This window comes from Podarcis gaigeae (assembly GCF_964106915.1).
Source record: "Podarcis gaigeae genome assembly, chromosome: 9".
NCBI lineage: Eukaryota > Metazoa > Chordata > Lepidosauria > Squamata > Lacertidae > Podarcis > Podarcis gaigeae.
This window is the reverse complement of record NC_139685.1, coordinates 42,338,764-42,354,489: the sequence shown is the minus strand read 5'-3', so window position 1 is coordinate 42,354,489 and position 15,726 is coordinate 42,338,764. Positions and strand designations below refer to the sequence as shown.

The 15,726-nt window shown below is 40.2% G+C and overlaps 1 protein-coding gene across 21 annotated transcripts in view; it reads right to left on the bottom strand.

Moving 5' to 3' along the window:
• The window catches only part of NR3C2 (nuclear receptor subfamily 3 group C member 2), a 135,758-nt gene that overhangs the window by 46,852 nt on the left and 73,180 nt on the right, over positions 1–15,726 (bottom strand). For 12 of the 21 annotated variants that reach the window (XM_083755514.1, XM_083755505.1, XM_083755512.1 and 9 more), the window contains one exon: positions 6,533–6,672. In XM_083755514.1, coding sequence (XP_083611640.1) covers positions 6,533–6,672 — 140 coding nt within the window. Of the gene's footprint in view, positions 1–6,520; positions 6,673–15,726 lie in introns of all 21 variants that reach the window. The other 9 variants (XM_083755504.1, XM_083755518.1, XM_083755522.1 and 6 more) reach the window with 1 other exon arrangement.

Below are 15,726 nucleotides of genomic sequence, written 5' to 3'. Positions count from 1 at the left end.
TTAAGAACACAATAAAATACAATCAATTCAATGCTGAAGTCCAAACCAGCACCAGAAAGTAAAACAGAGGTTAAGCATATAGAAATGGATAACAATACACAAAACAGCCCAAAACGCTTCATGTTAGCTGAAAAGCAAGCAACAAACATCAATGTGCAATGGTAAATATATATCGTTAGTAGCATTTTTTGGGAGAAGTTTTTATTATTATTATTAATGTGGGACCACCAAGCAAGCCTCTTTAAGAAGAGCGTTCCTCAGCCAAGAGAACACTGTCAAATAAACCCACTCCGGACTTCACTCATCTAGAGGAATCATCTGTCATCGATGTCTCTATCAGCTTCTTAGCCCTCAGTCAGTCCACAACTGCAACCAGGCACTGAACTGCTATATGCAGGCATGATGTTTGGGAGTCCTCATATAAGGTTTAAATGCTCTTTGAAACACTGGGCAGTGCTCTCAGAATGTTATCCAGCGGCAGGGCAGGGAGGCAGTAGTTGCCTGACCTCCCATCACTGGCATCATCAGTGCTCCCACCACTGAGTTTGCACTGTGCTGACCATGCCTCCGCCTTGACCTTTAACCTCTCCCTCAGTAGGCAGTGATGCCAAGTAAGGGCTGTGGCGTCACCCCACTGACTACTGTTGCTATCCAGGGATGGGTGGGATAAAAATTAATCTATTTTTAAAAATAATTGAAGGGACAGGGCTCAGGAGAAATTATAGTTAATTAGAAAGCTTCTGAGCTCTTGCCCACAATTGCACCAGTGAGTGAGCGTGCGGGGAGGCTCAGCTTATATTTTAAATGCACCATCTGAGGTTTTCAAATTATCTTAAAAGGCAGGCCCAAAATGAGAATTAATGGGAAAGATTGGGGAAACTAAGATGATGCGAGAGGAAGTGGAATATAAAAGGAACCAAGGAAGGGAAGTCCGTCAGTGATGGTATTTTTGAATGTAATAGAACATGTAACTCTTTTTTTCCTATTGTTTATTACTTTTCGTTTTTTCTTCTATTGAAATGTATCAAAAATGCATTATTATTTTTAAGGCAGGCAGATACATTACAATAGTTGAGTCTCTTTACCATTCAGGACTACTCTGTTGGCCAACAGTTCACAGATGCAATGGTGATGGAAAAGTAGGAATTATTAGCCATCATCACTGCCACACAGGAAACCCTATGACAGTTTCTCATGCGTGTTTGACCATGCTAATTTCAAACTGCTCACCTTTGTTGCCCAGTCATTGTGTTGCCTACAGCCCTCCAGAAAGCTCTACGTATGATCACCAGGAACTAAGCCAGATATTGGGTCAAATGTTATGCTGTACAAATGCCTTGCCACCATATTGCAGAAGCAATATGTTTGGCAGGCTGCCAAACTGACCAAATTATGTGTTCTACATCCTGCAACATTTAAAAGTTCATTTCCAGCATCAGTTGTTCCTTCACATTTCTCTTCCTGTCCCTGTCTGATTGTTCCTCCAGCTTCACAGCTAAATATTCAGTCTCCATTTGTAAGAGCTGGATCTCAGATTGGGTGGTTAGAGCAAGATTGTGTGCATCATTTGCAGTTTTAGAAACACCTGACAGTTGGTCAGATAGCAAATCGAATGTCTTCTCAAGTGGAGCTAGGGCTGCTCTCCAGTCCAAGGCTAGGGCTTGCCTTATTTTGTTAATGTACACATCTGCGTCTCTGGCCTCCTCCATTGTAGCAGCTACTTTCCTGCCTTTGGGGACTTTCATGCTGCTTTTAGCCATGTCAGTGTCTGAGGCCTCCGCTGAAGCCTCAGATAAAGCTCCCTCTAACTAACCTTGCAGGTTTGCTTTTTGGTCCATGTATTCCTTGAATCATCTCCTTGCCGAGGCTATATAAAACTTTTGATCAGATGTCAATAGGATCCACTTTGCTAAGATTTTGTCCCAGGACGATTGGAGACACAGAATTATGCTGCCATTTAGCTTTCCAACAAGCCACGCCCACGCCTTCCTTCGCATTTCTAACTTGCAAGGTTTTAACATTCTCCAAACTAGGGGATACTGTGTCCTCAACAAATTAATTGTGAAAGAGTAAAGCAGAGACCAAGCAATAAATCACATTTCAATTGGTTCTAATAAATCAAGACTAAATGTCACACTCTTATTGGGGATAGAGACATTTGTGTGCCTGTAATCAGCGTAAAGGCATATTATTGTAAAATGGCTTCCTCTTATGTTTCAAACTGAATAGCACACAAGTACCGACAAGGTGACCCAGTGGGAAAACAAATATGAGATATCCGTCCCAATTCCCAAAGCCTGTAAAGTTCCCATCTTTCAATTTGGCATTTTATGTTTGATTCTGCAGAAATTTCTCCTCACTGCTAGGCTATTCTTTTTTATGATGGCAAGTCTGAGATTATTACTTTCCAACAGTGTTGGCTTTCATTAGTTTTTGATTTTACGTGCTAGTGCATACTAAACAATGAGTGCTGTTATTAATTTCTCCCAATAGTATATCATTATAATGACACAATATCAGAGCAAATAAGCACCTATCACTTTCACAATTCCAGCTAGCATTGTTAAGCATAGCATTTGCATGCATTATGCGGTGCACAGGCTAACAGAAGTGTCTTATTTCTGGATCCATGTGGCAGAGAATGAATGATTGAGTTCTTGGCTTCAGGTATCAAATTACATTTAGGAGAAATGTGAAACTCCCAGACACAGAGATTAATAAAGTTGCCTTTCCTTTTTAAAGATTATGTTCATTCCAAATGCACAGACAAAGATTGCAATCCATTGGTCCCAGATATGAAAAAAGGAAAAAGAGAAAGAAAATGCACAAGGATCAAGAAGTGGGAGGGGAGATGTAGGAACCTGCATTATTTTTCACCAAGACTTACAGTTTTCTAATAATAGAGAACCTAGACTGCTTTGGCCAATCCTACAAATAGCCTTTCCACTTATCCATGTTCACAGCCAAGGTAACTATTAGTGTACAAATCACTGTTTATCTGCAAATAGCCTTTTCAGTGCAAAGTTCAACCCTGTAAGTACACTGAAATGGACCTAGATAATCAGTGCCATCCAAGTCTTGCACAACAACCATCCACTTGAGCAGTTTCCAAAAATATTACGTTGGCTGAGAGCTGGAATAGTCCTTTAAGGTGGTTCAGAACTCACCTTCTAGCAAGCAGGTATTTATTACATCCTGCTCAATATTATGAGCCAGAAGCAGCAACGGCCAAGCAAAAAGATGGCACCCTGTACTCTTCCAAGCACCTTGTTTATGTCCCTAGGCCTCAATAAATGAAATTAATCCCAGTTCACTAGAGCAGTGTTTCCCAACCTTGTGCCTCCAGATGTTTTTGGCCTACAACTCCCATCATCCCTGACCACTGGTCTTGCTAGCTAGGGATGATGGGAGTTGTAGGCCAAAAACATCTGGAGGCACAAGGTTGGGAAACACTGCACTAGAGACTCATTTAATGGCAATGAAGTGGCATGCAAATTATTAAGGATGCAAATTTCCAAGTGCTTAGCAAATAAAGTCACAGAAGACTCTGAGATGAGCTTTTCATTGCGATTTGCAGGATCCACTTCTGACTTGCATTCCCATCACTGTCTGTTCTCATACACCACTCATATCTGCCTGTAAACCAAGGGGCCAAACCAGCAGCACCAAAAGGGAGCTTAGGAGCAATTACATCAACTGAGTCATTTCCACATTCCACAAAGCAACCAGGGCTTTGACAGGACCACCAGCCCTGCTAATAGAAATATTGCAAGTGCTCTCATAACTCTCTCTAAGACCCATCAACCTGAGATTGGATTGTTCTCTCACCCATGCAGGGAGAGGAAGACACGGAAAGCCTAAATCTCATTCAAAAGTGATTTGGCCATGAAAGGAGAGAAGAAAAATCCCTCTCATTCCCATACCATAGCATGACCTTTAGCACATGTTGGGCCACTGACAACTGGAGGCAGCTCCATGACCTTATGGTTGCCATGACAATCCTGAACTACCTCTGACAAGTAAGCCTTGACATGGATATTGAGGTCTCCCATAACATCCATTCTGGAGGTTCCTCCTCCTCATGTTTGAGATCACCACTATCAGATCAGGCAGAGGGAGAATGCAGAGATGGGTGGTACCTCGTTTTTAATTTTTTGACTTATTCTGCCAAGCACCTAAAGATGAATGGGCACAACTTAAGTGTGCATAAGTTGCAGGTCTGCTGTATTTTTTCCTAACAGAAAAGTAAATTTAAACTCTAGAGGCTAGAAGCAGTCAACAGTAACATAATGCCCAGTAACATAATGCCCAGGTAAAAGACATAGAGAAAAATACTGAAAAGCAGAACTCCAGTCACCCTTGTATACATTGCCACCGCATGTCTCTCAAGTCACTACAGGATGCAGAATCACTTTGAACATGTGGGAGAATATCTGCTGGCAAATGAGTGGGAGGGGGAATCTGAAAACATACCAGTTCTGTGAATCTAATATTTTTGTTAGATTAAGCTCTATTTTCCCTCTTTTTTCTTTCTTTCTTTCTTTTCTTTTCTTTCCTTCCTTTTTTTTTTTTTTTTTTTTTTTTGCTGGGATGCTTAAATTAATTGTCAATTCCAAAGGTAGCAAAACAAACACGACAAGTACAGTGGTACCTCTGGTTACGAATTTAATTCATTCCGGAGGTCCGTTCCTAACCTGAAACCATTCTTAACCTGAGGTACCATTTTAGCTAATGGGGCCTCCCGCTGCCGCCATGCCACCGCTGTGCGATTTCTGTTCTCATCCTGAGGTAAAGTTCTTAACCTGAGGTACTACTTCTGGGTTAGCGGAGTATGTAATCCAAAGTGTTTGTAACCTGAGGTGTTTGTAACTTGAGGTACCACTGTAATTGCAAAAGTTTTGAATACAAGATGGACAGAGAGCTATTAATCTGCCTCTGGGCCCCTATACAAATAAGCCCCCACAAAGGAATATACATGCATGCATATAAACACAAATTCAACCCTGAGACATCACCCCACACCATCTCTAACCATAATTCTAGACCTCAAACCACAGTATGAGCTTCCAAATATACACCAGACAACCTCTTTTACATTTCATTATCTCAGGGTTCAGCTTCATAAATTCACACCTGTTTCCATGTGCAGCAGTCACTGCAGAGTGATGGCCGTAAATGTGACTTGTTAATTCAGACATCACACCAGTCCATAGCTATCACTGCCCTTGCTTGCAAACCCAAATCAGATTCTTCCCTTCTTCTAGCCAACTGCAATTCAGACATCCTGCCAAACTATAGTTAAGCTTGACATCTACATTGAGCCAAAGATACATTCAGAGGCACAAGTTGGAGGTTAGGAGGACAATGTGCCTGTCACTCAAAGCAGCAGCCTGCTTCTCTTTCTCCTTTTATCCATATAAGAAACACCTGGTAAAATAGAATATGCTGTCTCACATCATCTAGTAGTGAGTTTTCCCACTCAATAAATTTGGGTATTCCAATGAACTTTATAATGCTGACCTTTTCAACAGTGTGTCATCATTAAACACCCTAAGATAGTAACCTCAGTCACACTCACTTTAAGTGAGTCCCATTACATTCAGTGGAACTTCTTAGTAGGAAGACAGAGGCACAGAATTCAAGTCCATAACTCTAGAGGAAAATTAGTTACCCGAAAACTCTGTTTTGCTGAATTGTTCTATTTCCAGCCCTTCACCTTTTAAACCTTTATACTGATAGGTACAGTTGAATGGCATGAACAGTCTAATATAGTGCAGGACACAACACTACGGAAGGGAAGGTGTGTTAACTAAGATCAAGAACAGGACAGAAAGTGGAGAGAAATTGCCAGGATAAAGGGACAGGACTGTCAAATGGAGCTAGAGCAAATGAGTGAAAAAGAGTAGGGGATACAGAATAGTCCAAAAGATTGTTTTCAGAGTGAGAACTAGAGGCAAGTATGCGTTCTTGAAACGCCTTCTTAAAAAAATAAATCACTTATTTCCAGGCACTTGAAACCCATGCTTCTTAATGAAAAGTAGATTCCTCCCCAGGCCTAAACATTTCTTTTTTAGAAGGAGAATGCAAATGCTTATCAATCTTAAAAGGGTGGGTTCATGATTGTATAACTACCATGCATAAATTAGCTTTAAGCTACATTTGTTATTATTTATGGATTTCTGAAGAACAGTTGCATGCATCATCTGCCTGACTCTACCCAGAATCCCCCTCCAGCTTATGAAAGGTTTGGACATGTTTATTTGTGGCTACAGAAAAATTCTTTACTTTACTTCTTCTAGCAGATGAAACAAATCAGGGTTTAAAATAAAGTTATGGAAATGTGAATTAAAGCTTAGAGGCATACAGCAGACTGCGGCCAGGTTTTTTGTAGATAAAGCTGATGGTGCATACATCTTTGGAATCATTTTAAAGTGATAGTTCTTAAGGTTAAAGGCATTGTGGAACATGCAATGAAAATTCCTTATAATCATATAAGAAATAATATAAAAGAAGAACCCACATGAGGATTTACCTTCCACGGCTCTTTTGAAAAAGACTTTACAGCTGCCACAGGTAACTACTCCATAATGACACCCAGATGCCTCATCTCCACACACCAAACAGACTTTGGAAGGTCTTGAGGATCCAGACGACACACTTCTCAATGAGGAGCTATGAGGGAGGGGAAAAAACAAGTTCGATCAATTCAAGTCATACTTGCCACAAATAATCTCCAATTCATTGTTATGTGTGTTCAATGACTAGAAGGGTCATGAATTTAGGGAGCCACAACCCCTTGACATTGGCATTGTTTGTGTTAGATTTCACTTGTTATATGAAAACCACCCATAAACATACAGGGACTGTTTTTGAATGTCACAGTAAACTATCGTTATGGATTATCATTAAGGGAACAAACCTAGTTTTCCTTCAGGCTCTCCTCCAGAGCTGCTGTGAGATCAGAAACCTTTGCTTATGGTTAGTCACATTGAAGTGTTGCATCTAAACTGTAAATTTTTGGTTAATCTTAACTATAGTTCATTGAAACAAGTCAGATTCATAAGCCACAGTTTGAAGCTGGCTTGTTTCAATTAAACTGTAGTTAAGATCAATCAAAGATTATTGGGTTCAGATGACATGACAAATGGGTTAAGCAAAAATAAAAGTGAAAATGTCTGTATTCCTCCTCACAGCTACAGAAAGAGCAGGGGAGCAGTGCAGCACAGCAGGATGCTGAGCTCATTCATATTGTGATGAACCATGATTTATCAAATGTTCAAGTGCAGTCAGATTGAATGAGTGCCACAAACTCCATCATCATTTTAATTTATTACTTGCCCTTCACCCTAATGCCCAAGGGGGGATTACAACAATTTAAAATACAACTTTAAAATAGTTTTGAAAACTTACAATTTACAAAAACTGCAAACACAAAAAACCCAACTCCTCCTTGGAATCTACCTCCTTTATCTCCTCAAAATCACCAAGGAAACATATGAAGAAAGCATTCACACATTACAGTAGGCTAACCATTAAGAAAAAACAGCATATGCTTTAAAAACATTTTTTATGAAGACCAAATGCACAGGCATTAAATGTTGAGATTAATGCCAAACCAAACTACATCAGAATGTCTGATGTTTTATTGTATTTTTAATATTTTGTTGGAATTATTACTACTACTACTACTACTACTACTACTACTACTACTACTATACTCACTTGCCTGGAGGCAAGTCCCATTAAATTCAATGTATCTTACACCTGAGTAGTTCTTTAAATGAGTGCACTGAAAAGTTCTACTCAAGTATGTCCATTAGTCATGGCCTGATTAAAAACCTTAAAAGTAGGGACTCACAAAATTTCACTTGAATATTTCTGTCTTTGTATACACACACTTCTGTCTTTGTATACACATACACCACTCCAAATAGCATTCTGGTAAGTGCAACTTTTGAAGGTTAGATGTATATTGGTTCACATATTATTTTGGAAACTGCAGGTTTGATGGGTTCCGTGTTAAATGTGTACTGAATTGAATTTCTCCACCATCCCTAGCAAGCAAGTGATTTCTCCACTCTTTCAGCAATCTAAGCCAATGATAGTATAGCAGTCTCCCCACCACTGATGGCAATTGCTTAAAAGCTTCCTGTAAGCACTACACAATTCACATACTGGTCCCATCAGGGGTTCTGCCCTTCCCTAAATAAAATGAATGTCATTTCCCTGCTGTTCCTTTTCCTGATAACGCCCCCTTTTCTTGTAATTAAGTTCTCTACTCTCCATAGCTATGACAGCCATTCCCAAAGTCTACTGCTTCTGAGGCATTGAGGATGCCATAGAACTGATGAATGGGGATGTGTGAGATTTCATCTTCTTCTGCTATGTGCATCTTGGGCCATAAACATCTTTTTTTGGCTGGTCTCTGGGGCTAGAGCATAATTTCAGAGCTAGAAGACCTGCCTTAACCACGGGAAGTATTTAATTTCACTATTATGCACATCAATGGGAGCTTCAGAATCATATGATAATTTTATATCCATGTCTGTTACCTTTAACCAAGCATTAGATATAGCAACCGGAATGAATGCCCAGGGAAAAGACAGTTCCCTAAGGGAAAGGCGTGCTGCTTAGCAAAGAGAGAAGGGGCTGAAGCCAAAAGAGCTTCAAGAAAGGAATCTAGGTTAGGATTTAGAAGTGACCATTTTCCTAGCACAGCTGGAACTCGGGGCTCTTAGCTGATAAAAGGAGAGGGAGGGGGTGAAGCAGTTGCAGTAGAAGTGGAGAAATATGCATGGGCGCTGCACCGTGGCTTTTCCCTGCTCCTGCTAACCTCTGCCTGCCTTGGTAGACGGCTCTACCTCTACGGCTGCTCTATGTAAGTATAGCTTACATGTTGGAGGGGAAGCAATTTTCAAAAGAAAGCTCTGGGGGGTAGTGAGCTTCAAGCACATTTCAGGTAACTGGCTTGCTCATTACCCTTGCTAGCTAATGGCTGGTAGTAATTGGCAGCAATATCTGAGACTGAATTCATACATGCCACTTAAAGCACTTTTGAGACTCTCTCCTGCTGTCGGTATGCTGGCATGAAAGTTTTAAATCAATTGATGGCCGCGGAGGAAGATGCCCTTTTCCCTTTTAAAGGCTGTGTGTGTGCTCCAGTGTTGGAAGGATGATTGCACATCCGACTATTTTAGGTTTTTAAAAGGGACGGAGAGGACTGTGGGTTCTTGCACAATGGCAAGGCATGGTAGGCCTTCGCCCCATGCTTTCACCTTAGCAACTCCTCTGCTTAGCTGCAATCACACAGGACAAAACTGACAAGTCTAATAGCAAGCAAGATGGGCAGATGTTAGCAGCACCTGTAGCTGGGGAACAGAAAACAGGAGTTTCCTGTGGTGAGGGAAAGAGCTGTCCAAAAGTTCAGTGCACGTTTACCCTTGCTCTTACACAAACACTCCAGGCAACAACTTCAGCTATTGGTACTCCTCCTTTTCTTAGCTATGGTAGAAAGGCTCAGCTCTAGCTGAACTGGAGAAAAAGACAACTATTTGATGGCAAGACAACTGACATTAGGCAAAAAGAGACAGATTCAAGAGAAGACAGCTTGGGAGCACTTGGAAGGGGCCTTAACTTGGAGGATTCCTGCTGTAGCTCCCTCTAAGTACCATATTTTTCGCTCTATAAGAAGACCAGACCACAAGACGCACCTAGTTTTTGGAGGAGGAACACAAGAAAAAAAATATTCTGAATCTCAGAAGCCAGAACAGCAAGAGGGATCACTGTGCAGTGAAAACAGCGCTCCCTCTTGCTGTTCTGGCTTCTGGGATAGCTGTGCAGCCTGCATTTGCTCCATAATACGCACACATATTTCCCCTTACTTTTTAGGAGGGAAAAAGCGAGTCTTATAGAGCAAAAAATACAGTATTTTAGGATGCAAGACCCAGAACTGCTTTGAGTCATTATTATATTTTCTCAGTCTCCTAAAAAGATAATCACATTTCTTCCTTTAAAAGAACATGAATGAAGGTCAAGGCTTCAAGGTCAATACTACAGAGCAGTAGTATTTTTTAAAGAAACTGACCAGAGGTCTTCCCTTGCCCTTCAGTGTAAAAACTGGTACTATGATTGAAAAGGAGCTTCTCCTAGAAATCCACCAGCTCAGGAGAGGGAGAGATGGGAAAGACAAGGAGTCAGGAGCACTGGTAATGCAGAAAGATGGGGAGTTACAAACTGTCACCACCATCAAACCATGTCACTGACTACTGTTGCAGGGCAGTATTGGCTAACATCCAGGTAGGAAAATGCGGAGATGACTTTTCCACCATAAATTCCATAAGTTGCGGCACGGTGGCATTCAAAGAAGGAAAACAGAACCTGTGAACAGTGCTAATGTGTCTAAACTGAAGGAGCATAGTGGTGAATCGTAGAGTGATAATTAAAATGCTATAAACTATATGTGTGATTTTGACATTCTGCTGCTTAAAATGCAGTGCCTGTGCTGTGTACTGCATGCCGATGTAATGAGAGGCATGGCTTCCAGATCCCCTTCTAACTCTCAAACCCCTGAACCAGGATGAGCTCAACAGTGACCTTTACATCCTCCTATTTCCCCTTGCACACAACATAAATTCCACAATCTTAAAAGCTCACTAATTTTAACTCTGTCAGCTTTTTATGATGCAAAGTAAAAATATCCCCAGAAGAGTTTTAGATCAAGTTCCAAATTTATTCAGCTATACAAAGACTATTTCATAATTGTGCACAGCTACATAAATGGTATATTATGGTGTCAGGATAATTTGACATTAGAAAGTGGAAGTCTGCAGTCTAAAAATTCTCCAGCTTCAAAATTATGTAACCTTCACATTCATTATGAGAGTGGGAGTTCACATTCATTATGAAAGTGAGAGTTAACAAAAGCACTTAGGGGTGCCATTTAAACTGGGATCCAAACAATTGTTTCAGGTGCACCCGAGGGCTTGGGCACGCCCAGTGGAATTTTTTTTAAAAAACACACACACTGTGATAGGGTCTGGGAACCTTCTACCAATCTAAATTTAAGAGCCTACACAGTTGCAGAAGTGATCTGTCATGTGGCTGTTCTTCGAGAAATTTATACCCAAACCCCCATTGGGCACATGGAACTACTTGTGTGATTAGATCTCATCCTGATTCCTTTCTTGCAGGTTAAATACAAGCAGTTGCCTTTGTACTGGTTTATGGCTGCACCAGCTGAGGTCAAGTAGTTTATCCTAGGCCATGTCACAAATATCAGTGGCTCAGACCAGATTAGGAACTAGGATTGTATTGGCTCTGAGCCTCTTACATGCATATAACTAAACTGCCTTTTAAATGAATCTGCATTCAGTGCATTAATCCCACACTGGAAATAATGCTCCTCCTCCCGTTTTGCCTCTGCTAATCTGTGAGGCTTACTAGCCCTACTCATTGTGATATTTATACATTCATTACATAACAGCATAACACTGTCTGGCAATTGTTGGATGATGACAATGGCTTATTTATTATACATTCAGGGAAGCCCTTGCAAATGTATATGAATGGATGAGCAATGTTATTTTACATTTTAGTTGTGCAAGTAAGTGATATCTAACACTGCCTAACAGTACTAAGGCTGGTCGCTGCTATAATTCATCTGTACCTATATTTGTAACCTGATACAGGGTGGCATTAAATGTGGTTTCATACTTTATTTCTGCAACGAATCTGCAGTTCTGCTCTCACTGAATTTACTAGGTCAAATGAAACTACAGACAAAGGCAACTGAAGGAGAACCGACAGAGGCACTTTACATCACAATGGAAGCATTTACCTTGATGACAATAACAAAAATACTCTCCCAGCACTCAGTCCCCAAGTAATTTATTTCTATGATATTTGGAGGACAGAGTTTCCCAATATCAGAACAAAATCAAGCTGTACAGTGCTACCTTGGGTTAAGAACTTAATTCATTCTGGAGGTCCGTTCTTAACCTGAAACTGTTCTTAACCTGAGGTGCCACTTTAGCTAATGGGGCCTCCCACTGCCGCCATCGCACAATTTATGTTCTCATCCTGAGGTAAAGTTCTTAACCCGAAGTACTATTTCTGGGTTAGGGGAATTTGTAATCTGAAGTGCCTGTAACCTGAAGCATCTGTAACCCTAGATACCACTGTATTGTTAAAGAGAGTAAGCTAAGCTCTGTTTTCTTGGTGTAATGACCAAGGTTTCCAGCAGTTCCAAGGCATAACGCCTTCTTCACAGATGACACCATTTTTTAAATAGAATAATTGATAGTGTTCTTCTTCTGCCATGAGGTACAAAACAACAACAAAAAAGATGAGGCCAAATGACAGGTCTACATTGGAGCTGCCCCTCTCACAGTAAAAGCCTGGGAACACAACTTCCTATGTCTCCTAACGATTTGAGACACAATCTTCCCTGTTCTCCTGCAAAATCCCCACTGAAATAGAAGCATGGCAAGTGTACAGCAGATAAAGGGGAGCAATGTAAGAGCATGCAGGGGCTTACACAAGTGGCTTAAGGAGGGAGTAGCTAAGCACTGTGTAACTCCTAGTCCAATTAAGGCACACACAAGGAGCCAGGAACATCTTCAGATGTTGCCATCCACATGTATTGGTTCCATCTCTAATGCATGCCCTACTGCTTCTGCCCCCAGAATGCCCGCATGCTGAAAATCTGCAAAGAAGAAACCTAGAAACCTTCAGCTGAATGTAGTTATCTGGCCTGCACTTTGCAGATGTCCATGCTCATTATATTAATGTCAAGAAAAGGACCTGTCAGACATACAACCCCAGAGGTAGGCCAGGAGAGAGTGGTTCCAAATCCCCTCCACACATATTCAGCTTTACATTTAGGGGAGATTTCTATGATAGGTCTAGAGAACCTTTAGTAATACTGCCATCTCATAAACTGCAGTAGTAGTAGTAATAATAATAATAATAATAATAATAATAATAATAATAATAAAAACAAAAAAAATCCTTCCAGTAGCACCTTAAAGACCAACTAAGTCAGTTCTTGGTATGAGCTTTCGTGTGCATGCACACTTCTTCAGATAAGTGTGCATGCACACGAAAGCTCATACCAAGAACTGACTTAGTTGGTCTTTAAGGTGCTACTGGAAGGAATTTTTTTTGTTTTGACTATGGCAGACCAACACGGCTACCTATCTGTAACTAATAATAATAATAATAAACATAAACTTTTTATTTATACCCTGCCCATCTGGCTGAGTTTTCCCAGCCACTCTAGGCGGCTCCCAATCAAGTGTTAGCAACAATACAGCATTAAATATTAAAATATTAAAAACCTCCCTAAACAGGGCTGCCTTCACATGTCTTATAAAAAATATAACAGATGTATTATAAAAGATATAACAATGGTTACATCATTGAAATCCCCCCCCCCGTTTTGTTATTCCTCAACCCACGTAAAAACCAAGGATGTGATAGCACTTTCAAGTCAGTTGTGCAAAATCTCTGCACACCTAACAACATTAAGAGACAAGGAAAAATGACAAATAAACATGAGAAACTTCACAGACACATTAATCCAAATAGCCATTACGTGAGAGGTGTGTGATAGATCGTGTGTGATAGGCCACACAAGAAGAGAGTTTATACACTCCAGTTTAATAGCATTCTTACTACTGAGTGAACAAAACATCATAATTTCCCAAATGGGCTGTCAACTCTCTCTCTCAAATCTCTTTCTTCTCTCAATTCAGTTTGTAGTGAATAGCGCCCAATTCACATTAGACTTTTTTCACAGTAATCACTCTCATATGAAGTGATATGAAGTGGCCTCCCACATGGCAGCAGAAATGTATAAACCAGCAACAGTGGCTTGCTTTGTATATAACACTAAGATGAGTTATGGGGGAAGCATGAACAAGTGAGCATGTGAGTGCATGGAGTTACAACTGTGGCTCCTTTGCAGTCCCCTGGTCCTGCTGCTGAGCCACCTGAAGCTTAGTCACAAGCCCATAGTTCGTCTCACTCCAGCTAAACCATGGTTCCTCTTGCTCCAGATATACTACAAGCTGCAGCCATGGTTTGCTCTTTGCTTATCACTCAATGTTTGCCAGAAGGAGACCAAGCACGAGGCTGGGTTTTGACGTAACACTAAGCCAAACTATGGCTTAGCTCTGGATAGTGCAGCTGGACCAGGGGAAGAGCAAAATTACTAGGACCAGGGGGATTGCTGGACCAGGGGAAGAGCAAAAATTTCACTCTGTGCACTATCAGCCTTGCTCAGTCATGCTTAGCCATGGTGGGCCAATGGCTCTGCAAAAGAAAACAATAGAAAATTGGAAGGAAAGAAGAGAAGGCTACAGAGAATTGTAACTGGCTTCAGTGTGTGCGTTCTTGAGAGTTTACAAATAATAAATTGGAATGGCTTACAGTGCACTCATCTATCTATTATTTATTCAGGTGTAAATTCAATTGAATTTGATGGAGGCTTACTCTCAAGTAAGCAGATACAGGATTGCAGCTTAAGTAGCACTGTGTTATTAGATGAACCATTTTATGTCTGTATGCTAAGTTTTCTGCATCTAGTTCACATTTCTCTCTTGGAGTAATTCATTACCCACTTTTACAGGGAATGAGTGGAAATGAGCTTAATTTGATGTGCTTAACAATGCTAATGGTGGCTTTAAACTACCGACCTTGACAAACTATTGCCATAAGTCCATTTTTTGCTTTCTAAGTTGGCTTTGGTAACATTTCTGCAGAATTTTAATTAAAAAGAATGGATTTTGCATTTTTTTAAAAAATCAATAAAATTACGGTAGATAATCATGTTTAAAAGCTGATTATATGAGTTATTATCCTTCTCAAACCAGATGTTAAATATATGAGGAAAAATTTAAACCATTATGAGAAATCATGTCTGGAATGCTTGTTTTCAAGTTCTAACTACTAAACTTGAACAAACACGTCCCAAAATTTCTGCATTTTATTTAAGCCCAAATGAGTAATTATGAGCTAGCTCTCTACATCTTTTCTAATATAATTACTAATTAATAAGTAAATGCAAAGAATTTGAAATACATACAACCTTGAACATTTGCAATCTTAAAATATTAGCTACATTTGAAAGGAGAAAAGAAATAACGTTAGATTTGACACAACTCTTTCATGGGCTGTTCAGTTATTCATCGGTTTTGTCACCAACAATTTTCATTGAAACTCTATGCAATTCACATCCCAAAGTAAACAATGTAGAAGAATTTGAATTACGTGCACAGTAATTCAGCTGGCTATTGAAATTATGTAATATATTCTCCTTCCTACTACATTTTTCTGTTTTTCTGGTTCATCTACCAAGAGAAAACATAAAAGGGTCTGATGGGAAGTTGTGCATAGTGACATGTAAACTTCCCACAGTTTGATTTAGAATTAGTTTTGAGTTCTCTTAGAGTGTGTGTGTGTGTGTGTGTGTGTGTGTGTGTGTGTGTGTATATATATATATATGCTGGCTGTACCTTATTTTATCAGTTTCAATGGGCAAAAGTTTATTTACTTTTTGTCCACATCTTAGACACTAGACACATCAAAATGCTATTTTCAAGGCTCCAGAGAACTATAAGCAAACCAGGGATGCTCTTATGCCTTGGGAATGAAGATGCTGTGCAGTTCCTGAGCTTGTCTAAGCAGGCAGATATTTTCAAGCTTCATGCAATTAGCTTAGCTTCA